This window comes from Rhinopithecus bieti, unplaced genomic scaffold (genome assembly GCF_001698545.2).
Source record: "Rhinopithecus bieti isolate Rb0 unplaced genomic scaffold, ASM169854v2 scaffold_5626, whole genome shotgun sequence".
In the NCBI taxonomy this organism is placed as follows: domain Eukaryota; kingdom Metazoa; phylum Chordata; class Mammalia; order Primates; family Cercopithecidae; genus Rhinopithecus; species Rhinopithecus bieti.
The window spans coordinates 8937869-8963421 of NW_016805666.1; the positions used below are offsets into that span (position 1 = coordinate 8937869).

The window sequence follows — 25553 nt, forward strand, 5'->3', positions numbered from 1 at the left end:
AAAAAAAAAAAAAAAAAAATACCACTCCCAAGTGGTTCTACTGTAGGTGGCCCCTAGGCACTCTGAGAAAGAAGGTGACAGATGACCCCATTCTACTCAATCCCTGTCAGATGGCCCCAGGGTACTGGTTGGGTTTGGTTCTTGAGTCACATTGCAGGAGGACAATGGGCAAATTCTGGAGCAAGCTTGTCCAACCCAGGCCTAGTCTGGCTTTGAATGTGGCCCAACGTATGAGTTTTTTGCAATTTTCTTTTTTTAGTTCAGCTATCATTAGTGTTAGTGTATTTTATGTGTGACCCAAGATAATTCTTTTTTTTTTTTTTTTTTTTTGAGATGGAGTCTCGCTCTGTCACCCAGGCTGGAGTGCAGCGGCATGATTTCGGCTCACCACAATCTCTGCCTCCTGGGTTCAAGCGATTCTCCTGCCTCAGCCTCCTGAGTAGCCGGGATTACAGGCATGTGCCACCACACCCAGCTAATTTTGTATTTTTAGTAGAGGGGGGTTTCACCATATTGGCCAGGCTGGTCTTGAACTCCTGCAAGTGATCGGCCCACCTCGGCCTCCCAAAGTGCTGGGATTACAGGCGTGAGCCATGGCGCCCGGCACAATTCGCCTTCTTCCAGTGTGGCCCCAGGAAGCCCAAAGAGTGGACACACCTGTTCTAGAGCGTCCCAAGGAGGCAAGCGGTCCAGAAACCATTTAATTCGAGGCGCGACTGAAGGAACCATGGGTATTTGCCTCACGTGGGGGCGGGAAGAGGCAGAGAGGATGCTACGAGTCTCCCCCCCAAATCTCACCTTGAATGTGATCCACAGTGCTGGACGCGGGGCCTGGTGGGAGGTACGGAATCGTGGGGGCGGATCCTTCATGAATGGCTTAGCACCTTCCCCTTGCAGGTAAGTTAGCTCTCGCGCAGGCGGTTCACGGCAGATCTGGTTGTAGAAGTGTGTGGCACCTCCACCCGCTTCCACTCTGTCCTGCCCCTGCTCTCACCCTGTGACGTGCCTGCTTCCCCTTCCCCTTCCGCCATGATCGGAAGCTTCCGAAGGCCCTCCCCAGAAGCACACGCTGGCACCACCCTTCTCTACGGCCTGCAGAACCGCGAGCCAATTACACCTCTTTTTAAAATACATTAGACAATCTCGGGTATCTCTTTATAGCAACGCAAAAATGGTCCAATACAGAAGACAACACAACCACACACACACCTGCTGATTTATTCTCTTCACATTTATTCTCATCCTTCTCCATCTAGCACACTTGTGGTTCACCAGGTTTTTTCTTGCCTGTAATGAAGAGAGGATAAATGGCTACAATCAACCCCTTTTCTCTTTCAAAATCTCAATTTGCTTTTGACCCAGGTGCTCCTAACAGAGCAACAATCAAGCATCGGTCTCCAGGAAGACAAGGCTGTCATGACTGTAAGAAAGAAGACCCGGGTAAAGGATCCAGTGCCCTCTCTGTGCCCAGTGTGGCCAGACCAGTTCTCCTTCCCTTCACCCTGCTCGTGTCTTCCTCACCTCCAATGGCAAGAGGGTCTTTGGCAAGCGGATACAGGGACGAAGACCGTGTTAGCGTAGTAATACAGAGTTTGTCTGTCTTGTAGGTATAGCACCTTGTGGACCTTAAACACCTGGGCCTTCCAGATGAATTTCCAGGATGACCATGAGGAACTATGGCAAACCAGCAGGATGGAGCCATGTCCCTGGAGGGAGAGCAAGACTCAGGGGAAAGATGAAAAGAAACGCGTTGAGAGGATTGAGGAGTGAGCAGAGGCAGAGGGGGTGAGCCCCGGACACTCCTCCAGGCTGATGAGGAATAAACCACAAGGCAGCTCCAAAGGAGAGGTGGGGGCAAGCAGGGGTCTGTGCTATCCTCTGGACTCTGTGTTCGTGACCAGCCAACAGTGACGTTAGAATGTGGCCACATGGCCTTCCTGACACCGTGACACACCCTGAGGGGTTCCACAAGCATAAATCCATGATTTCTTTAACACAGACTATCCAGCCCCCACAGCCACAGTCGGAGAGCCAGTCCCGGACTCCCAGCCCGGCCTCGGGAGGGTGGCGCACCCTCCCCAGCGCCACTCGGCACCTGCCGCTGCAGCCTCCTGGTCCCAATTTCCATCTCTCCACACTGAGCAGGCATTTGTCAAAACAAACGCACGGAGTCACTCACCACCTGTTTTTGGCACTCACTAAAGAATACTTTTAGCGAACTTTTTGGAAATAATCCTTGCACAGTGGGTAGAAACATTCCTTAATTCGCCTTTTCTATAAATCATGTTTTTTGACATTTAATACTAAATTTTCCCGACAGTAGAAGCCGTTTTTCTACAAAATAACATGTTCCACCCCATAAAAAGGAGGGGAAGAGGTATGACAGCGAGGGAAAGAGAGGAAGGAGATGAGATGGGAGAAGAGAGCAAATGGCAGTTCCAGGATTTCACTGTGAAATCTGAGGGTGGGCGGACACAGTCCACATATTCACCAAGCCGACCACTTGGGGCTGTGGGGCTTCTTTGCCAAATTCCTCGATTTGTCCTTCCATCCCATGACCTATGACCTCCAAAGAACACTGCAGTTTTACCATGAGTAACACCCAAAGGGAGGCACCGAGCCAGATTCCTGCTTCTGTCACGCAGGCAGGAAGGTGGCCTGGGCCGCGAGGCTCGTCCCCATCCCCCACACCCCACCCTGTGCACAGCCTCCTCTAGGGGCCCGCCTCTCTTGAAACTGGCACAGAGCCCCAGTTCCGACTGGCCCCCCACCTCCCTCCTGGTTCTCTGGGTTGGGGACACAGCTGGAGCCCAAGGAGGAGAGCCATGATCCCCAGACAGCCCTGCCAGGCTCAAACCCTCCAACTCCAGGGCAGGCTCAGCTGCTGTATTAGTCTGTTCTCACACTGCTATAAAGAACTACCCAAGACTTGGTGATTTATAAGAAAAAGAGGTTTGATGGACTCACGATTCTGCATGGCTGGGGAGGCCTCAGGAAACGCACAATCATGGCGTAGGGGACACATGGCACAGGGTGCAGCAGGACGAGAGAGAAGAGGGAAGCGCTACACACTTTCAAACAGCAGATGTCCTGAGAGCTGACTCTCGAGAAGAGCAGGGAGGAAGTCCCGCCCCCACGATCCAATCACCTCCCTTCCTCTGTGACACGTGTGGATTAGAATTTCCGGTGAGATTTGGGTCCGGACACAGCCAAACCTTATCAGCCGCTTTCCAAGGCTGCCTGCTCTCCTGGGTTTCACAAAGCCCCTCGTCCAGTGCTCCCTGAGATTGGTACACACACATCCAGAGGGGTGCAAAAGGGAGTCCTGCAGGCACACGGACCAACCACTTCAATATTTACAGGCTTATATTGTTGTGCAAAGTACTAAGAAAAACGCTTTAGAACTTTGATTTCAACAGATACTACCTCAGGAGGAGCTAAGGAGAAAAGAAGAAGGAAAAGGAGTTGATATGGTTTGGCTGTGTCCCCACCCAAATCTCATCTTGAATTCCCACACGTTGTGGGAGGGACCCAGCGGGAGGTAACTGAATCGTGCGGGCAGGTCTTTCCCACGCAGTTCCTGTGATAGTAAGTCTCATGAGATTTGATGGCTCTTTAAGGAGGAGTTTCCCTGCACAACAACAACACAACAAGAGACGGGAGTTTCCCCTCTTTTTTTGCCTGCTGCCATCCAATGTAAGACGTGACTCGCTCATCTTCCACTATGATTCTGAGACTTCCCCAGCCACAAGGAACTGTAAGTCATTAAAATGCCCTTTTTCCTTGGCCAGGCGCAGTGGCTCACACCTGTAATCCCAGCACTTTGGGAGGCCAAGGCGGACGGATCACCTGAGGTCAGGAGTCTGAGACCAGCCTGGCCAACATGGTGAAATGCCGTCTCTACTAAGAAAATACAAAAATTAGCTGAGCATGGTGGCTGGCACCTGTAATCCCAGCTACTCGGGAGGCTGCGGCAGGAGAATCGCCTGAACTCAGAGGAAGGAGATTGCAGTGAGCCAAGATCGCGCCACTGTACTCCAGCCTGGGAGACAGAGCGAGACTCCACCTCTAAAAAACAAACCCCTTTTTCCTGTATAAATTACCCAGTCTCGGGTATGTCTTTATCAGCAGTGTGAAAATGGACTAATACGGGAGTCAAATTAAAATATACATTAAGTAGGTAATACTGCAGACAGCTCTAGGACACTGGGAAAATGCACAAAGGAAACATGCAGACGGAATTTTAGATGCACTGCTCACATCCGATGCCTCCTTCTGTGGCTGAGACACTGTGTTTAAAAGGCCAAACACGGCACCAGCAGCCAGGAGGAGTTCAACACGCTGATTTCCCCGCCTGACGTCAGAACCCACTCACCTAATTCACCTAATGTCTCATCTAAAGCCTCTCACTAAATGCCTTCCTGTAACCTCAAAAGGTTACACCCACCAGGCAATGTTCAGGATCCGGCACTTCTCTAAGCAGCACCATGCTGTATAAAACAGGCATACGGCTCACATCAGAGGCATACGGCTCACATCAGAGGCATACGGCTCACATCAGCACACGACGGGCACATGGCTCACACCAGGTGCATGGCAGCACCATACCGTATAAAACATGTGAGCATACGGCTCACATCAGCACACGACGGGCACATGGCTCACACCAGGCGCATGGCAGCACCATACTGTATAAAACAGGCATACGGCTCACATCAGAGGCATACAGCTCACATCAGCACACGACGGGCACATGGCTTACACCAGGCGCATGGCACATGACAGGCACATGGCACACTGGCACCTGCTCTTCATGGGATCACAAAGAAAGGAAACGTGTCAGGCAGCAACGTAGACAGACATGAGCTCATCTCATCCTCGCCATCACCATGCCCCGTGGAAAGGAGGCAGCTGTGGCCAGAGAGGGGAAGGCCCCTGCCCAAAGTGACTTGGTCGATGGCCAAAGCCCAGATTTCAGCCCAGGTCTCGCTGATTCCAGAATACACTCAACCTTTCAGGAACCAGGGTTGCCCTCGCTTCACTTGTCCTATTTGACTCCTTCATTAAGGGGCACAGCTCCCACTGAGCCTGCTCACTACAAACCCAAGCGCCGTCAGAAGAGGTAAACGTGTGGTCACCAGCTCTCTTGATGCCACATACTTCAAGTCCACGCATAAATAAACTCCAGTGGGGAAAACCTCAACATCCCAACCTAGTAACGGCCCTTTCCTGACGGATCCAGAGCCCTCCGCCGCTCACCACCACCACAGCTTCCCCGGGCCCAGCACCATCCTCTCTCCCCGGGGCCAGGGTGATGGCTCCTCATTCTACTCTCCACATGGAGGCCAGAGCCCTCCTCCTCTGAGCCAGTCAAAGCTGGAATCCTCACTCCGATGCAGGCTGGGAGCTACCCTCTTCCTGCTAGCTCTGGCACGGATTCCCACTGCGCTCGCCCAGGCCACTGCGCTGAGCCTCTGACGCAGCAGCCCCTCACGCCTGCTGCCCGGATGCTCCTTGCCAGGGCTGCCCAGCCAGCTCCTTCCTTCCTTCAGGTCTTCACTCAATGCCACCTTTCAGTGACAGCTTCCCTGACCATCCAATTAAAAACTGCAACTGGCCGGGCGCGGCGGCTCACGCCTGTAATCCCAGCACTTTGGGAGGCCAAGGCGGATGAATCACCTGAGGTCGGGAGTTCGAGACGAGCCTGACCAACATGGAGAAACCCCGTCTCTACTAAAAAATACAAAAATAAGCTGGGCGTGGTGGCACATGCCTGTAATTCCAGCTACTTGGGAGGCTGAGGCAGGAGAATCACTTGAACCCAGGAGGCAGAGGTTGCAGTGAGCAGAGATCACGTCACTGCACTCCAGTCTGGGCAACAAGAGTGCAACTCCATCTCAAAAAACAAACTGCAACCACCCCCATACTCCTGGTCCTCTTCTCCTGCCGACACACAGTATAACGTACTCACCTGCTAACTTACTGTATGATTTATTCATCTGCTTTTCATGGAACAAAGAAATGAAAAGAAACCTAACCCTTTATGAACCCCTACTGCAGTGCCTCCCGGGTAGCAAACTAGACATTTTTAAGAGCTCATTTAGTCCTCTTCCTGCCAGGATATGAGTGCTACAAGGCAGGGACTTTTCACCTGTTCTGTCTCTTCTGTTCATTGATACACCCAAGTTCCCAGGACAGCACCCAGCACATAGTAGATGCCCAGGCTGAATGATGGCTTCAGAGAGCAGCAGTACTGGATGGGATTACACGGATCTTAAAAATGCTCATCTCAGGCCAGGCGCGGTGGCTCACGCCTGTAATCCCAGCACTTTGGGAGGCCGAGGCAGGTGGATCACGAGGTCAGATCGAGACCATCCTGGCTAACACGGTGAAATCCCGTCTCTACTAAAAATACAAAAAATTAGCTGGGCATGGTGGCGGGTGCCTGTAGTCCCAGCTACTCGGGAGGCTGAGGCAGGAGAATGGCGTGAACCCGGGAGGCAGAGCTTGCAGTGAGCCAAGATCGCACCACTGTACTCCAGCCTGGATGATAGAGCGAGACTCTGTCTCAAAAAACAAACAAACAAAAAAAATGCTCATCTCAAAGCAGCACTCGTTTGCCTCTGGCTTTTGTGAATGACCCACAAGGGCCAACCTAGGCTTCCCTCTGTCGGCATAAATGTGCCCTGGCCAGATGGCCCTGGGGTCTGAGGACTCCCTCAAGCTACATGAAAGCACAGACCATCTCACTGAGCACAGCCGCAGGAAGGAGACAGCCAAGTCACCCTTGTGCCAGGCCCCTGCTGCACTGTGGGCAGGTCCCCACCACCACCGCACCTGCTGGCTCCCCAAGGCTCAGGCCTAGCAGACCATGGTTAGGAAAGCAGAGACCACTTGCTAACTGCAAAAATCAAGTGGGTGACCAATATGGGTAGAGCTAAGCAGTCACCCAAATCACTGATGTGACCCCATGTGTTTCTGACGGGAAAGGCGGGGCCCAACCAGGTGGAAAGGGGCTATCCACAGGTTATGCAGCAGGTCCCTAGAGGAGCCAGCCCAGAAACCAGGCCCCGGGTCCTTCTCATACAGCCCTGCACCTGCCCGTGAGGGGAGCGAGGCCAGGACAGATCCCTGTGAAGCTGTGCTGAGTACCGGGTCCAGACTTCAGTGAGGGGCTGCTCCGCCTGCAGCTGGAGGCACCCTCCTCTCTACCCTCCACAGAGACTCTGAACGCTCTCGGAGGGCTGGTCCAAGTGTCTGCACAACCAGGAAGTCTGAGGTGGCACGAAGGAGCCACTCAGGTCTGCTCTCAAAATTTCCCTCCCATCCTATTCCCAAAGTTGCCCCCAAGCCTCTACCTCCTGCCTCAAACGCAGCAGGACCCACACCAATCAAAGAGAGTCTCCACCAAGTGCTCGGGAGAACGCGGAATGGGAAGGTGAAGAGCCACCTGGAGGGGAGCTCACCAGGGTCCTGCAAAGCAGAAGATGCACGCACCCCAGGACCCAGGAGCCCCTTCCAGGCGTGGCCCTGGAGAGCCTCAAGCACAGCTGCAGATGCACGTGTCCCCGGGTGCTCACCATAGTGGGGGTGACAAAACAGGGGAACCGCCCAGCCATCTCTCAGAAGGCAAATGAGTAAACGGAGGTCCACCCACAATAAAATACTACGCAGCAATTAAAATGACCGGGCAAGACTTCCATGTATCAGCAAAGATAAATCTCACAATCACAATGCTATGAAATCTCATACTCACAATGAAATGACAAATGGATATACAAGAGTGTTTACATAACTGCTGGAAACATACAAAGCAGTAATACATAGATATTTTATGCATACATACACACGTGGTAAAAGAAAACATACAAATTGCACAAAACACACTGACTTCTTGTGACAGTAAATAGAGGGAGTAGGACAGAGAAGAACTAGAGTGAGCTTTAGCCACGTCTATATTTTATTTCCTTAAAATAAGAATCTTAAGCAAATAAGAGAAAAATGTTAGCACCTGTTTAACACAGTAGAAACAAAAGTATCTGTCACTTTTTTTTTTTCTCATTTTCTGTTTTGGCTTGTTCCAGAACTAAAATTTTAGCATCTAAAAAATAAATTATATCATGAGAGGCGGAAAGTGGGGTTGTGTGATATAAATTAGCAGGAAAAACTCTTCATAATGAAGAGGCAGGAGAGTGGCGGCTGAGGAGCAGCCTGACCGGATCTCCACGTGTTAATCTGTGGGAACAGGACCACATAGGACTGGGAAGTGTTTCTTGTGAAGAATCAAGGAAGGTTCCAGGGAACAATTCAAAAGAAGAAAAAAAACCACGGGTACACACACACAGAGAGAGAGATTCACTGTGGTGTTATTTATTGTGTGAAAAACCAGAAACTCACAGCTCAGGTTACAAAAGAAATACCACCATAACTTATGCTACAGTGATAGGAACAATAAGCCGGAGACAGGGCAGCGAGACGGGGAGGCGTTGATGGCATTCGCCACCACAGGTGGGTCCCCTATTCAGTGCAATGAGTAGAGAACAACATTCCCCTGCTCGATCCAAACTAGGCCCCAAGAGACAAGGGCTCCAGGGAACATGGGAAAATGAAGACGGTTGTTGAATGAGATTTACAGCTTTCCGCTGCCTGGAGAAGAAAGTCACAAAAGGCTCTCCGTGGGGTCCAGGCACCGCACCCCAGCTGCCCGCTTTTCTCCAAGCACTTTCTCCTGCCCTGTTCTCAGACCCTCCCTCTCCGCAGGGCCCAGGGAAGGCTGTCCTGAGCTGCCTCCTCTCCTGGGCCAGTGAGATTTCCCTCTCATATTTCCAGGCTGGAACAAATCCCCCAAAGACTCCCACAAATCAGGTCCAGATGCCGCACATGTCACAGGAAAAGGCTCAGAAGTCAACAGCTCCAGAAATCAGGGGCTAAACTGCAAGACCACGTTTCATTTCCCAAGGCCACTGCTTAAGACACAGCCTACACAGCCTTAAGTAAAGGAAATGTTTTCATTTTGTATTTGCCTTAAAATGTCTCCCAACTCTCTGAGAGCCACATCAGTTCTAAAAACTTCAACTGTTCACATTTCACTTTTTTTTTTTTTTCTTTTTTGAGAAGGAGTTCTTGTCTCCCAGGCTGCAGTGCAGTGTTGTGATCTCAGCTCACCACAACCTCTGCCTGCTGGGTTCAGGCAATTCTCCTGCCTCAGCCTCTCAAGTAGCTGGGATTACGGGCGCGCACCACCACACCTGGCTAATTTTTGTATTTTTAGTAGAGACGGGGTTTCACTATGTTGGTCAGGCTGGTCTGGAACTCCTGACCTCAGGTGATCCACCGGCCTCGGCCTCCCAAAGTTCTAGGATTACAGGCGTGAACCACTGCGCCCGGCCTGTTCACATTTCTGATCAAAGCAAAAGCCACTCGGTGAGCCCAGAAAAGAGATCAGCAAGCAGGGCCAGCCTACCTGGCGGTTTACATCCTCCACAGATGCTGCTCAGCAAATTCAACAATGCAGCCAATCACTCTTCCCTGAAGCAAGTTTTAAAGGGTAATGCCAGAGGGAAACGGTGCCCTCAGACAAATCACAGGGGTACCCAATGCCCAGCTCTGCACCAGGGAGCACCCCCCACCAGGGTGGTAAGATTTCCCTCGTATTTCCAGGCTGGAACAAGTCCCCCAAAGACTCCCATAAATCAGGCCCCAGTGGGCCATCAGGGCTCAGAGACTCTGGCCATGGCGCAGACATCAGCAGTGACTGCCCACGCCTCGCAGGTTCTCCAGGGCCTCAGCCCCGGGGCCTGGGACCAAAGCCCCACCCTGCACTGACCACAGGTTACACTTGCCCTGAAACTGGGGTCAGCAGCAGAAACAACACGCTCCCCACACTCCCAACCACAGGACGCAGGCTCAAAGCCCGACTAGGTGGTTTCCAAAGTGCCATCTGCTTCTGGGAAGCCATTCGCTGAGCTGGAAGCTCGTTCCTTTTCCACTGGGAGGAAACTGGGGGCCACATGGCGTCGCACGGAGCCCTCTGCAGGCTCAGTCACCCTCTCACTCTTGGCTCAGCACGTCCACGGGGCATAATTAAGTCTGTCGTTTGCGGGATCTCTGTGCCAAACCTGCTCTTTTGTTTCCCAAGGCGAACCCAAGCATCTCAAACCTGGGCATCCAGGGAACAGGCTCGCACGGCCCGGATTCAGGGGGCGCCACCTGCGCCAGGCTGGGACCTGACACAGGGTGAGCAGGTGAGCCACTGAGCAGGACCATGAGGTGGCATGCTAACGCTGGGCACAGCCACCAAGGGCGGGACACAGACCTGCAGGACCTTCACGGGGCCAGGGCAGTGCCCAAGGGCCCGCCCAGCACGCATCAAACACAAACAGGTGTGCTATGCACATTCAGTCACTTAATGCCGCCCCCACACCAATGTTTTGGGGCAGGTGATATGACTGGGCCTCTGCTGCAGACAGGAAGTGGTTCAGAGAATATAAACAACTACCCCCACCTCCCAGAAAGATGAGGTACAGCCAGAGTCTAAAGCGGCCCGTCTGCAGCCAACACCATACTCATTCGAGAGACGCACACCCATTCCCACACCAGCTGCACAGGAAGGAGAAAGAAGTCAGACTCGGACCCTAACCCCAGCCGCCCCAGGCTGGGAAAGTCACCAGCCCCGCGGACAGAGCAGGGGATAACAGCAGCATCAGAAAGACCCATAAGGCCATAGGTCTGCAGAGGGAATGCAGTCCCTCAGCAAGGAGCTTCAGTCAGGCTAAACCAGCAGAACAGGCAGTTTCCGAGTACCATGCTCGCCCAACAGGGAGCCACTGCCCCGGCCTGCAGATCCCTGTGACAGTCAACGCAGGACTGGAGCTGCAGGAGCGCAGGACCAGGCGGGAGACAGCGGCGGGGTTCCCCATCCCACACGGCTGGCTCGCACCCACAGGCTCAGCCCCGGGCAGGGCCGAATCGGCTGGGGACTCAACTTCGAGTGAGATGAGCAGGGCCAGGCGACGGGATGGAGGGAGCCGTGACTATGGGCCTGCAGCTGAGGAGGCCGCCAAGCTTCCTTCTGGTGGGCGTGGAGCAAAGGCTTTCATTGTCCACAAAACACAGGCGACTGCAGGGAGTCACAAGTGGGTGAGATCCAAAAACTGTGACAGGCTGAGAGCCAAAACGGAAGACAAAACAGCGCACACAGCAAGCACAATGCGGAACTGGCTTCTGAACGCAAGGGAAGGCAGGCAGGGAGACCGCCAGTGCAGGGAACCAAGAGGGCACAGGAGAGCTGCTCCCAGTCTCCCTTGTCCACTGAGCAGCTGTGTGGCCCTGAGCAAGTTGCTTGGCCTCTCTGGGCCCCCGTTTTCTCATGGATAACATGAATAGACTCAACTCCAGGACCAGAGACTGGACTCCCTCCAACCCAGACCTCTTCTGCAGCTAAATGAGGGAGGTGGGGCTCCAACATCACAGCCTGTAAATCCCACCTCCTAGAAAGAGGCTCCCTGCTGTTCTATGGGCAGCTCCTGGAGGAGGGAGGGAAGGTCCACCCCAGGCAGCCCTGGGATTCCCCTGTTCTGTGCCACCCGGCTGACCAGTGGAAGAGACCAGCCAGCAGCAGGCACAGGGCACTGTGGAAAGCCTTCTGGTGGGCCCCAGTTCTCACAAAGCACTCCTGGCTCTGGAGGGACAAGAATGAACCGCCAAAATCAACAGGCATCGGGCAGAGTGCTGAAGAATCAGCAAGCCGGACTCCGGGCACGCTCCTCTGTGCAGCCTCTTCCTGGGGCACTGGCTGCCCCTCACCGGCCTGACTGCTCCAAGGTTAAATGAGGGAGGAAAAGCAGGATCCAGCACGGTGCCTGACACCTAGGGGCCCCTGCGATGGTGGCAACTGTGGCTCACTGACGGTGATGATAAACCTGAGACAGCTCTGGGCATTCCACGCCCCTCACCCTCATGCTCCGCAGGTCTGAGGTGCGCCCCACACAGGGCAGTGCCCGAGAAACGAACCAGTACCTCCCAGAGGACGGAAGGAAAGTCAGCACGGAAGCCTCGCCCAGGGTCATTCCAGGGATTATCCCAGAAAGAGGGGAAGAGCAGCCTCCTCACGCCCCGCAGCCTCTCCCCTGCACATTCAGGACAGGCTCTGGAAAGGGCATGTGCTCTATGAGCCCCCAGCACTGTCTACACACACCCGAAGAGAACAGACTGTCTACACCCACCGGAAGAGAACAGACTGTCTACACCCACCGGGAGAGAACAGACTGTCTACACGCACCGGGAGAGAACAGACTGTCTACACGCACCGGGAGAGAACAGACTGTCTACACCCACCGGGAGAGAAGAGACTGTTACTCAGAGCCGGAGCATCCCCACCCCGCTTATGGATGAGAAACTGAGGCAAAGACACCAGAAGGCTTTGCCAACAGAAGCTAGGGTCAGAGGAAGACCCAGAACTCAGGATCAGTAACATTTGGGCAGGACTCTGTCCACCACACTCCAGCTGAAGTGAGCACCCAGGGGCAGGTGCAGGCTGAAGAGCTTGCCCAGGGCACTGCCCGCCAGCCGGGGCTCTAGGCAGACCAAGCAACCTCCCCAAGGCTCTCAGGTGAGGGAGACAAGTGAAGCCCCTTGGGCCTCCCAAGGGCCAGCACCAGCATTTCTTCCTGGTAATGCAAGGGGGTCAGTTCCAAAACCCAAAACACCGCTGACACTTCATAGCTAGTCTCAGGCTGGATGACTTTCTGCAGGAGAACCCACGACAAGAGGGACCAGGAAGCTTCCTTTACAAGCTTGAGGCCTCTGTAGGCAGCCAAGGACGCCAGGTCCTGTATGTCTGGGCGGCATGTGCACAGGACATCTGACGGGCATTGGTGCCCAGCCATCCCACCCTGGCCTTCCATGGCTGCACTCACACCCCACTGCCCACCGTGCTGGCATCCAGCTCCTCCAGTGTGCGAGCCTATGCAGTCTTACCCACGCCAGGCCCTGCGCCACTACGTCCTGGAGAATGAAATAAGACACAGCCCTCATCCCCCAGCAGCTGGCAGAAGGGCCAGTGTCAGCTTGGCAGGAGCCAGGGCAAAGGAGCTCACCAGGGTGGAGGTGAGAGGTGGTCCCCACATAACTGGCACCATCTGAGCTTCATCAGGAAGGGCGACTTAATCAGATGAAGACAGGAGGAATGGGTGATCTGGGGAAGAAGCCCCTGAGCAAAGTCCCAGAGATGGGAAGTGGCCGGGGCACACCACAACCCCAGGCAGTCCAGCCAGGTGGATCACCATGGCAGCCAGGTACTCCTGGCTGGGCCGGCACAGGCCCCCTAGCTCTCTCTGTGGCTCCCGCTCCGCAGTCCTGGCTGCCGCTGACTCTGCCAACCCAGAGAGCCACACACTCACCCAGCCAGGCCGCCCCACCCCAGCTGCTCCCCTCTGCCCCATCTTATGGTCATGACTCTCCTGCCAGGGAAAGAGGACAGAGCCAGTCTGTGGCTCCAGCTGCCTGAGTTCCCTCATTTCTAAGGTAGGCAGGTCCCATCCTACCCATGTATCCTGGATGCGTATCCTCCAAGCTCCCTGCCCCCAGCCAGCCTCTCCATCCTCACAAAGCAGCCCCGGCACACCCAGAACCCTCAGCCCTGTGTCTTCCTACCCTCTAGACAGCCGGTGGCCAAGGGCGCCCTAAGCAAAGCCTGCACTGTGCCTGATCTTGGGCAGGTTTTTCAGACCGACAAATCCACCTGCTGAGCCTATGAAGCCCCTGCAGAACCCCACCCCAACCAGGACTCAGGGAGCCTGGCCACTTGAGCGGCCACACAGAGCTCACATGCTGGGCTGCTGGGCTGCGATGCTCTGGCAAAAGCAGGGCCACCTCACAGCCTTCAGTGAGGCAAGAGCCACAGAGGGTGAGGCCAGAGACCCCACTCAGGGGGGCAGCGTGGCGGCCAGGCATAGGAGCGGGCTCTGGGAGTATGTGGGGCTATATGGATCCATGAGCGTCTCCACAGAGGCCCGGCCTTTTTAAGTCATTTACAGCTTACACTTGGCTGATGCCCAAAAATGACTATAAACAATTAGTGTGTGCAATCAGACCAAGAAAACAAATCCAAAATCATTAAGAGAGAAACAAAACATCAAAATTTGATCAAAAATTGTGTAATTGTGCACCGTTTACTATCAACAAATTTGAATTGGAACCTTCGAGAAACTAAGGAACGTTCACAGAGGCGACTGTCATCTACACAAGACTACAAAGGCTTCACGATCCTGACAAGCAGCAGCTCCCACTCCGGGGCACAGGCCGGCTCGCATTGCAGAGCCTCTGCCCAGGGCCAGGCAGGGCTAGGGCCCGTGAGGAAGCGATGTGATGATGAGCCTCTTCCTTCCAGCAGGAAAGAGAAAGTGCTGATGCCCCTGAACATCAAATAAGGCGAAGGTGTCCCATGCTTTCACAGAGACTCAAACGATATACTGCCAAGAGGTGGGGGCGGGAGGAGTGTCAGAGAAGAAAAAAACACAGTAGTTTGGAGAACTGAAGACTTGTAAGAACACAGGGACACCGGACATAAACCTGGGCAGAAAGCTGTTTTGCAAGCTGGCTGCACTGCCCTCCAACTGAATCAACGGAATCATACTTACCTGGCAGGGGAGATACCAGCACGGTGAATAAACAGGTATGTGCTTTCTAGAGTGATGACAGCAGGGTGTCATCTCCCAACACACCTATTCTGGTACCATTATTAGCAGCCACCGTTGACCAAGCACCTGCCATGTGCCAGGCCGAGAGCTGTCTCATTTCATCTGTTATCTAAGCAGCACACCTGTGCTATCCCCAGGCTAGAACTGAGCAGGGCAGCAGGGGCCGGCCTCTGGGAGACTAGTCCCACCAGCAGAGGATGGCTTAATGAGGGCTGCTTAGCAGTCATCGCCCTAATAAATAAAACAAATGGCTTTAATTTAAAACACATTAACTTAACAGCAGGCTTTCTGCCAGCTGATGAGGCCTGGCTCCACTGCTCAGAACAGGCAAGTAGCTGGAGTTGCCTCTTGGGGTCAGAGCCCTGAAGTCAAGGTCCCTGTGGCCTGCGGGTAAGGCGTCGGACGTGATGTTGCCCTGGTCATCTTGACTTGTCCTCCACAACTCACAGGACGGTGTGAGTGGCCCCAGGGCGAAAGACAAAAGCCCTGGATGGGAAGGGTGTGGGGAAGGGTGTGAGGAAGGGCAGCAGGGAGGCCTTCGGGCCCTGCCAGGCGGCCCTTCCAGCAGGCAGGCAGTGGGGCTCCTCCCAGGGAGAGGCCTCCCGCCCCGGGAGCAGGCCTGGGAAGCCCTCATCTCATCGGGGGCAGTCGCGTGGGATAGGCCTGTAAGGTGGCATCCGAGTCCCTCCCTCAATTAAGGACGCCGGGCTCCAGGCCAGCGCCAGGCACAGACCCAGCACCAGGGCGCCCCCCGGAGCCGGCCTCTGGCAGCCTCGGGTCTTTGCCAAACTCCCCACCGGCGCCAGGACACAGAGGGACCACCCCCAGCACGCAGCTCCCGCAGACCCGTTTCCCACACTGGCTCGGAGGCCCGCCGGGTGTGCCGGGTGTGCCGGGGACCAGGCGGACTGGAAGGGATGTGGCTGGGCCCCGGGAGGACCAGGCAGGCGCGAGGGGCCTGCCCATGCATCCTCCCTCCGACGCTGCGGCGGAGCGGATCGCCCGTCCCAGCGGTTCGGCCCCGCCTTGTCCAAAGGGTTCATCAAAGCCGGTTTACCAGCAGCCCAGGAAGGAAATGACCGCCCGCCACAGTCCTGCCGACTGCCTTTCATTTCAGGGCTTTCGAAACAACAAGGGAGGGCGGGGCTCGAGGAAGGAAAAAATACAGCCCGCGGGAGCCTCGGGCTTCGGGGCTGCAGCCGTGCGCACCTCGCAGCCCGGGGGTCGGACGCACAGACGCGATACAGCGGCGCCCCCAAGCGGCCGCGCGGGGACTGCACTCGACACGTGTGGCGGCCCCGGCCGGGGAGAGACCGCGCCGCGGAGGGGGGGCCAGTTCCGCCCAACGCTGGACGCCCGCGGCCCCTCGGGTCTGCAGGCCTGGGGGTCTCGCGCCGACCGCGGCCGCGGAGGGCCTCCAGCACACATCGCGGAGCACAGGACAAAACCTGTGCCTGCACCGCAGCCCCCATCCAGGTCCCGCAACACTGACGCCGCTGCGCAGCCTCGGGCACAGGGCAGCTGGAAAGCCAGCCCCGGACACTGAGCGGATTCTGCCTCCTGGAGGTCGGACTGCATCCTCCCTCCCAAGCGAGACGGATCCAGGAGGAGACAGGGAGGCGAAGCCCCCTGGGATAGGTGAAGACGACAGGCCCTCCCACCTCCACTGTGGGTATTAGGGTGGGCTGCCTCTCAACCCACCCTTCCGAAAAAGACCGGGCTGCTGCTAACATCTCCCTGGAACAGCAGAGGAGGGGTCGGGCTGCTTCTAAAGGCAGCTCGGTGTGGCACTAGTCACTGCCCCTTTCTGGCCCAGTGTATCAGCTGGGGGAGGGACACTGAGCCCAGAGCTGCCTTCCCGATCCGATGTTTGGTGAACCTGCAATGCTCCCTGAAGCAGAGTGAGAGGGAAGTTGCACTCCCAGCAAGCGCAGTTTTGCTTCAGATTGAATGGATTTATCTGGGGCGTCATCAGCAGGCGGATGACAGATTGTGAGCTGGGTTACAGCCCAGCCCTCATCCCCACACCCACAGCCCCTTGGCACAGCTGCTAGCGTGGTCCTGAAGTGCCTCCTGCTGCTCTGGGAGCTCCGTAAGCCACCTGCTCTCAGCCTCAGGGATTCCACACCTCTTTCTCCAACCTCAGCCAAGCTCAAGTGAGGCGTCTGCACTTGTATACATTCTAAAGGCCTGAACAGGCCGGGCGCGGTGGCTTATGCCTGTAATCCCAGCTGTAATCCCAGCATTTTGGGAGGCCAAGGCAGGCGGATCACTTGAAGTCAGGAGTTCGAGCCCAGCCTGGCCAACATGGTAAAACCCTGTCTCTACTAAAAATACAAGAATTAAGCCGGGCATGGTGGCGCACGGCTGTGTAATCCCAGCTACTCAAAGGGGAAAGTCAAGGTAACTTTTTTTTTTTTTTTTAATAAAATGCATTTTGGTAAACATATTTTTAAAATACCAAATACATGTATGTAGTTGTCCTTAGCAACATGTAATCATCTCATCACTTGTCATTAGGGAAATGCAGACCAAAACTAAAATGAGATACCACTTCACACCCACTAGAATAGCCGTAATTGAAAAGATGGATGATTCCAAGTGCTGGTGAGGATGTGGAGAAACCAGAACCCCCATACACTGCTGGTGGGAATGTAAAATGGTATAGCGACTGAGTTTGGCAGTTCCTCAAAAGGTTAAACAGAGTTAACCATTCTACTCCTAGGTTATGCCCCGGTGATGTGAAAACGTGTCCACACAAAATCTTTTTTTTTTTTTTTTTTTTTTTTTTTGAGACAGAGTCTCACTCTGCCGCCCAGGCCTGGGGTGCAGGTGGCGCGATCTTGGTTCCTGCAAACTTCCGCCTCCGGGTTCACGGCCCATTCCCTCCTGCCTGAAGGCCTCCGAGTACCCTGGGACTACAGCGCCCCGCCACCGCCCGCATTTTTTTGTATTTTTAGGGCAGAGACGGGCTTTCACTGTTGTGAGCCAGGATGGTCCCTCCGATCTACCTGCCTTGTGATCCGCCCGCCTCCAGCCCTCCCAAAGTGCTGGGACCTACAGCAAATCAGTCACCACGCCCGGCCAACAAAAACTTCTAAGTAAATGTTCACAGCAGCATTATTCATAACAGCCTCAAAGTGGCAAGAACCCAAATGTTCATCAACTGATGAATGGATGATGTGGCATAATTATCCATACGATGGAATAGTATCCAACCATAAAAAAGATGAAGTATTAATGCAATGCTACAACGTGAACCCTAAAAACACTAGGCTAAGTAAAAGAAGCCAGACACAAAAGACCACATGAGTTCATTTGTAGTAAATATTCAGAATAGACACATTCATAGAGACAGCAAGCTGATTTGTAGTCTCTAAGGACAGGGGAAACAGGAGGATGGAGAGTGACGCTAATGGATACAGGGTTGGTGAGGTGACAAGTGTTCCAGAATCAGTGGTCATAGTTGTACAACCTTGGGAATATACTAAAAACCACTGGATTGTATATGTTAAATGAGTGAGCTTTATGGTACATGAATTACATTTCAATCTTTATTGCAAAAAAAAGTAATTACGTATCTTTTTAAAATATGGCCTATAGGAACAAGGAACAGTCAGGAAGTCATGAGGAATGACTGATGCCCAAAGCTGGAACAGTTAATCCGTGCACTGAGGCCCCAGCAGATTTTATACATCCCCATCTATCAGTATATTTCATCTATATCATCACCCCAAGGCTTTGCCTTATAATTTCAACACATACTTGTGGGCTTCTCCAGAGTTTATTGTGTTTGATACAATACTATACAAAGTTATTCCCCATAGATCCATGATTATGAAGTTTTCCAGAAGAAACATACATTGGTACACAAACTACTATAGTTGTTTTCATGAGTATATTACAATTTAAAAGAAAGCCACTGTTAAATGCATTTGATAAAATATGCACTGTTCTCTGAACACTGCCATATAAAATGTCGGCCTATCTTTTCAAAGCGCCTCTCCCTTCAGGACATGTACCTTTGATCACCTCTTTTCCAGACCATCATAACTTATTCAAAAGTTTCATTCAGGTGCAAGGTGCCTGCTGCTGTGACAAGCTGGAAAATCCGATGCATTTCCAGGGTCACCTGTTTGTCATTAGCTTCATCAATGAGACAGCCAGCATCAAGGTCAAGGTCTTCACATCCAGGCTTCTCTCAAGCCCCACCTAGGAGCTAAGGGATTCAACTTTTCCAAGTCACTCACAGGTTTGCTCTTGCACTCAAAGAAACTGAGAATCCCCTACTGCACTTTAACATTCGTCCGGTCACTCCCAGTCCTTGGCACGTGCTCCTCCTGGAACCCAACAGTCACCTGTAAGTGGCTGCTGAGGTTTAAAGGGTGTCCCCCGGAATTCACGGGTTGGAAATGTGATCCCCGGTGATGCTGCTGGGAGGTGAGGCTTTTAGGAGCTGATGAAGTCATTAAGAGGGATTCACGCCAGTCTCCCAGGCCTGGGTTACTTCTCTTGGGAGGGAGGGAGTTCTCACTCACTCACGGCACTGGATTAGTTGCCAAGAGTAGCTGTTATAAAGCCAGGTGCCCCACACGCTGTGCCCCTTCCGCATGCCTCTGCTTCCCTCCCCAGAAGCTGCCACCATGCTCTTGGACTTGCCAGTCTCCAAAACCTCAAGTTAAATAAATATCTTTCTTTTCTGAATTACCCAGGCTCAGGTATTTTTATGGTGACAGAAAACAGACGAGGATTGTGGGGGATGTGCAGTTTCCTTCTTCCTCCTAATTTGTCACCAGGAAATGGAGCAAAGAGCCGAAGTTTGAGAGAAAAGGGGCAGATCACTGACAACTCTTCTAAGATATCCTGGGTTTCATCACTATAGTTATTAGTCAGTCTACTATAAATACTTACTGAGAACACAGATTGTGCCAGAAACAGTGCTGAGACTATAGTGTCCACGGGAGAAAGAGGAAGCACCCCGTCCACTGTCCTGTGCTTTTATATGGAGGATGCTCTCCTGGACAAACACCCCGGCCTCTTGCTCCCCAACCCATCCTCCTCCCCTCCTTGCACACTAACTCCTCCTTAAGGCAGGAGGAGAGACTGACCTGACCGGCGAGTTTGGGAAGCAAGTCAGCCCCGGCCCCACCTCTCTTTCTCTTCTCTGGAATCTACCTGTGCAGAACCTGCCCCTCCCTGCAGGGAGGCGAGCAGCTGCCAGAGCTATCTGTGCCTCCAGAAGTCCCTCCAGTTCGTGTGTCCCAGGTTAAGAGGCTGCTTGCCCGCTCTATCACTTCCAACTCAGGCCAGAAATAAGGATGGCATCTATGGGGTTCCCGTAAACCTCAATAGATGAAGGGAGGTAAGGTCTCTGCCTTCTGGAGATTACCTTCCAGGAGGGAGACAGAGAGACGACAAACAAGTTAACAGGACAGTTACTTGCTCAAACATGCACAGCACACTCCAGCCTGAGACCTGCACACTTGCAGTGGCCTCAGACGGAGTCCCGCCCAGATGGCTGTGGCTCCCTCACATCCTTCAGGCTCTGCGCGAATGGCACCTTATCCCTGGAGCCTTCCCTGACCACCTACGCAGCACGGCTAACAACTCCCCACACTGACAACCACACACTTCCTATCTCCTCAGCCTGCTTTACTTCTCTCTGTAGAACTGATCACAATCTCACTCGCTCTATATTTATTTATTTGTTAAAAATCTATCTCCTGCCGGGCGCGGTGGCTCAAGTCTGTAATCCCAGCACTTTGGGAGGCCGAGACGGGCGGATCACGAGATCAGGAGATCGAAACCATCCTGGCTAACACGGTGAAACCCCGTCTCTACTAAAACTACAAAAAACTAGCCGGGCGAGGTGGCGGCGCCTGTAGCCCCAGCTACCCGGGAGGCTGAGGCAGGAGAATGGCGTGAACCCGGGAGGCGGAGCTTGTAGTGAGCTGACATCCAGCCACAGCACTCCAGCCTGGGTGACAGAGCGAGACTCCGTCTCAAAAAAAAAAAAAAAAAAATTCTATCTCCTATACCTTCCCCGCAACCCCAGAACTTAAGCTCCACGAAGGCAGAAACTTGTTCCGTTCCCTGCTGTTCACAAGTACCTAGAACAGTGCCTGGAACGGGACATGCACCCAACAACACCCGATGAATGAATACATGAAAAACTGAATACATGCTATAAAAGAAACGCACAGCTGGGCGTGTTGGCTCACAACTGCAATGCAACATTTTGGGAAGCTTGGGCAGGAGGATCACCGGTTTGAGACCATCCTGGGCAAGAAGGTGAGATCCCATCTCTACAAAACAATTAAAAAAAAAAATTGGCCTGGCGCAGTGGCTGACGCCTGTAATCCCAGCACTTTGGGAAGCCGAGGTGGGATCACAAGGTCAGGAGTCTGAAACCAGCCTGGCCAAGATGGTGAAACCCCATCTCTACTAAAAATAAAAAAAAAAATTAACCAGGCGTGGTGGTGGTGGGCACCTGTAATCCCAGCTACTTGGAAGGCTGAGGTAGGAGAATGGCTTGAACCCGGGAGGCAGAGGTTGCAGTGAGCTGAGATTGTGCCACTGCACTCCAGCCTGGGCAACAAAGTGAGACTCTGTCTCAAAGAAAAAAAAAACTTAGCTGTGCATGGTGGCACATGCCTGTAGTCCTAGCTACTCAGGAGGCTGAGGCAGGAGGATCCCCTGAGCCCAGGAGTTTGAGGCTACAGTGAGCTGTGATCATACCACTGTGCTCTACTCTAGCCTGTGCCACAGACAGAAAGAAACCCTGTCTCAAAAAAAAAAAAAAAAAACAGGCCAAGCGCGGTGGCTCACGCTTGCAATCCCAGCACTTTGAGCGGCAAGGCAGGTGGATCATCTGAGGTTAGGAGTTCGTGACCAGCCTGGCCAACATAGTGAAACACCATCTCTACTAAAAATACAAAAATTAGCTGGGCATAGTGGGAGGCACCTGTAATCCCAGCTACTCGGGAGAATTGCTTTAACCCAGGAGGCGGAGGTTGCAGTGAGCCAAGATCGAACCCTTGCACTCCAGGCTGGGTGACAGAACAAGACTCCATCTCAACAAAAAAAGAAAAAAATGCACAAGGTGATGGGAAAGATGAAGACTGGCATGAGGGTTGCATTAGAAAAGAGGTTCAGGGAAGGTCTTTCTGAACTGTTAACATTTGAGCTGAGAGCACAAGGGAAATACCACAGAGAAGTAATATTGTTGTGCTCCATGGAGGCCATACAAACAGTGGCTGGTGGGCCCCACCGCCTCTGCAGAGAGCTGGCCAGCATGGGCAAGGAGAGGAGACCCGAGAGGCGCCTTTAGGCCTGTTCAGTGATCACTTTCCCAGAAGTCAGTAGAGTGGAACCGTGTTATGAGACTGGACCTGAAACAACACACACAGCAGCACTGGGCTAAACCGGACTAAATGCAACACAGCAACACCAATGTGACAGCCCCAGCGCCAGCAGCCACCCGGGACCACGAAGACAGCGCCACTCTCAGGGATGACGAAACAGAGAGCTGGAAGGAGCCAAGGACCCTGGTGACTTCACAAACCCCCCATGCCAGCCCAGGAATGCCTACCTCTGGACTGCATTGAAATGAGACATAAATTCAACCTTGTTGAAGCCACCATTATTTGGGGGTTTCATGGTATGTTCTGTCAAACCTGATCCAGCAGGAAAGGCCCATGGAAAGGATAAGTCTTGATCTAAGTTTTACAAGTGTCAGACTGCACTTGACAGAATGAGACAACAGATGCTCAGAAGCAGAGCAGGCAAAGCGCCATGGGAAGGAACAGCTTATCCTAGAACTCAGGAAGCTCAGCCACTGCTGTGGGTCTAGGACGTTGACATGACCTGGGAGGACAGGTAGCCAGAAGCCACTGAGGTTCTGAATGGAACTGATACATTAAGGCAGCATTGTGGCCGGGCGCGGGGGCTCACGCCTGTAATCCCAGCACTTAGGGAGGCTGAGGCGGGCGGATCACGAGGTCAGCAGATGGAGACCATCCTGGCCAACATGGTGAAACCCCGTCATTACTAAAAAATACAAAACTTAGCTGGGTGTGGTGGCAGGTGCCTGTAGTCCAGCCACTCAGGAAACTGAGACAGGAGAATCGCTTGAACCTGGGAGGCAGAGGTTGCAGTGAGCCGAGATCGCACCACTGCATTCCAGCCTGGCGATAGAGCAAGACTCCATCTCAAAAAATAAATAAATAAATAAATAAAAATTAAAAAGGCAGCATTTTAGCAAGGTGAATGTGGCAGCCTTTCCCAGGTCAGCACAGCCAGAATAGCCTGGATGGAAAAGTCATAGTCAAAGAGTTCCTGAATGCCCGCTATGAGCCAGGCATCATGCTCCCCAGGGAAGGCTACCCAGAGGACAGGATGCCTGAACTGGGTCTGAGAGACCAGCAGGAGGGCAGCAGGCACTCCTGGATTTCTTACAGCAGTGACTCCCAAGCCTGCCTATGTAGCTCCATCCAAATACAGATCTCCAGGCCCCACCCAGGAGATTCTGAGCCCAAAGGCTGGGGTGGGGCCCAGGATTCTGTATTTTTAAAAGTGTCCCCAGGTGATTCTGATACATTTAGAAAACAGACTTACTGTATAGGCTAGAAGCAGCTCCTACACTGGTACCCGGAACATAGCAAGTTCTGAAGTTTACTAATTAACAAATAACATGCTTCCCTGTTCACAGGTAACAAACTAACAGATTAATTACAACTTTCAAACATATTTAAAACAAGATGCAACCCTACATGAATCCTTTTTAGCTAATATCCAATTAGCCAAAATAAAATCGAAGGTCACTAATAATGTTCTATGATCTACTTCCGCAACCACTTCAGCTAAAAGGTGTTTCTATGCCACCTGAAAACGGCCTGAGACCTCGGTGTGTGAGCACCAGCCCCGTGCCTGTTCACTGCGGCCCTGTTCTGCATCTTGCAGCCATGCAGAGGTCCCAGAGCCATCTGAAGGGAACAAGAGCCCCCAGGCTATCTTCAGACAGTTCTAACACAATTCAATTCTCCCTGGGAATAAAAATAAACTGCCCCTGGACTTCATCTTACAAGACTGAGGTGCTCCTTAAAGGGGAAATATGGCACAAAGGGAATAGCACTGACCTAGGATGAAGGTCCAGCCGCAACTAACTCTCCAGAAAGTCTTGGGCAAGTGTCCTCACCTGTCATGCTATATACTCCAAACCCCTTCCAGCTCTGGCACAACCAGTGAGAAATTCTAGTTTCCTTCTTCCGAGTCAATACTGAAAAAACAATTCCAGCATAAAATCCCCTCATATGTCAGGTGCTAGGGATGCAGCCTTTAAGGTCAGTATCAATGCCCTTAAGGAGTTTAGAGTCTAGCAAGGAAGACAAACAATTAATCCAACGATTATACAAATACAACTGTGATAAATGTTACCAAGGAAAAGTGCTTGGAGTTTGAAAGTGTGTAACGGGAGCTCAGGAAAGGCTTAGCAAGGAAATGACACCAAAGCCAAGGCCTGAAAGCTGAGTACTAAGGGCGGGAGCACGGAGCACTCCAGACAGAGGAAAGGCATGTGTGATATGTTCTTTTCAGAAATATTCCAAACCTGCGGAGAATTAAATCACAAGTAAAATGAAGCAAACCTTTTAGAATCACACATTTAAAGGAAAAAAGGGCACTTTTCATCACAAACAGAAAAATTTACAAAATACGAACTAAAAAATAATGGGAATGCCGGGTGCAGTGGCGTGTGCCTGTAATACCAGCTACGCGGGAGGCTAAGGCAAGAGAATCGCTTGACCTCAGGGGTTCAAGACCAGCCTGGGCAACACAGCAAGAATTCTTATCAAAAACAAAACAAAACAGAGTCCAGGTGCGGTGGTTCACGCCTGTAATTCCAGCACTTTGGGAGGCCGAGGCGGGTGGACCACCTGAGGTCAGGAATTTGAGACCAGCCTGGCCAACATGATGAAACCTGGTCTCTACTAAAAATACAAAAAATTAGCCACCACAAAAAATTAGCCAGGTGTGGTGGCACGCGCCTGTAGTCCCAGCTACTCAGGAGGCTGAGCCAGGAGAATCGCTTGAACCTGGGAGGCAGAGGTTGCAGTGAGCCGAGATCACACTGCTGCACTCCAGCCTGGGCGACAAAAGCAAAACTCTCTCTCAAAAAAAAAAATGAGCCAGCGTGGTGGCGGGCACCTGTAATTCCAGCTACTCAAGAGGCTGAGGCAGGAGAATGGTTTCAACCCAGGAGGCAGAGGTTGCAGTGAGCCGAGATCGTGCTGATGCACTCCAGCCTAGGCAACAAGAGCAAAACTCCGTCTCAAAACAAAACAAAACAAAAAAAAGTAATAGGAGCAATTTTATGCCAGGACTGATAAACCCTTATCCGACCACTGACATCTGGCTAGAAGTCCCCACACACTAGACCCTCACCCCTCACACCTCAATAGAAGAGTTATCAGTTCCCTCCGGTCATTTGCAGCTGCCTCCAGGCCTTGAGTGAGGCTGCTGGAACTGGGCCCAGTAAAGTGGGGTAATCCGAGCATGAAACACTCACTCCAAGACAGGAGGAGCTCGGCCCTGAGGCTGGATCTACCCCTGGGCCAATATTTCTGATGCCAACTAAGAGTGCCAGGCATTGTACACAGGGATGGATGATAAGACATTATACAGTCACAGTATCGGGGAAGTAGAAGAGGAAAGAAGGGACGGCTCCTTGGCTCCAAGGAGGGGATGGTATCTGAAGATGGGTAAGACTTGGAAATGGAAAGAAGGAGCACCCCAACAGTGAGAATGACAGAAGCAAAGGCAAGTAGGCTGGAAAGCACTGGGTGTGCAGCAAGAGCT

General features: G+C 52.8%; 1 protein-coding gene across 3 annotated transcripts in view; it reads right to left on the reverse strand.

Annotated features, from left to right (window-relative positions):
• XXYLT1 (xyloside xylosyltransferase 1) overlaps nucleotides 1–25553 on the reverse strand; it is a 198459-nt gene that overhangs the window by 170887 nt on the left and 2019 nt on the right. The window contains exons 1-3 of one of the 3 annotated variants that reach the window (XM_017873481.1): nucleotides 2968–3327; nucleotides 1210–1287; nucleotides 799–933 (exon numbers count right to left, since the gene is read on the reverse strand). The exons of 1 other annotated variant lie outside the window; for it this stretch is intronic. In XM_017873481.1, the coding sequence (XP_017728970.1) occupies nucleotides 799–933; nucleotides 1210–1287; nucleotides 2968–3009 (255 nt within the window). In that variant the 5' untranslated portion in view covers nucleotides 3010–3327. Of the gene's footprint in view, nucleotides 1–798; nucleotides 934–1209; nucleotides 1288–2967; nucleotides 3328–25553 lie in introns of those variants that run through there. One more of the 3 variants, XM_017873482.1, reaches the window with a different exon arrangement.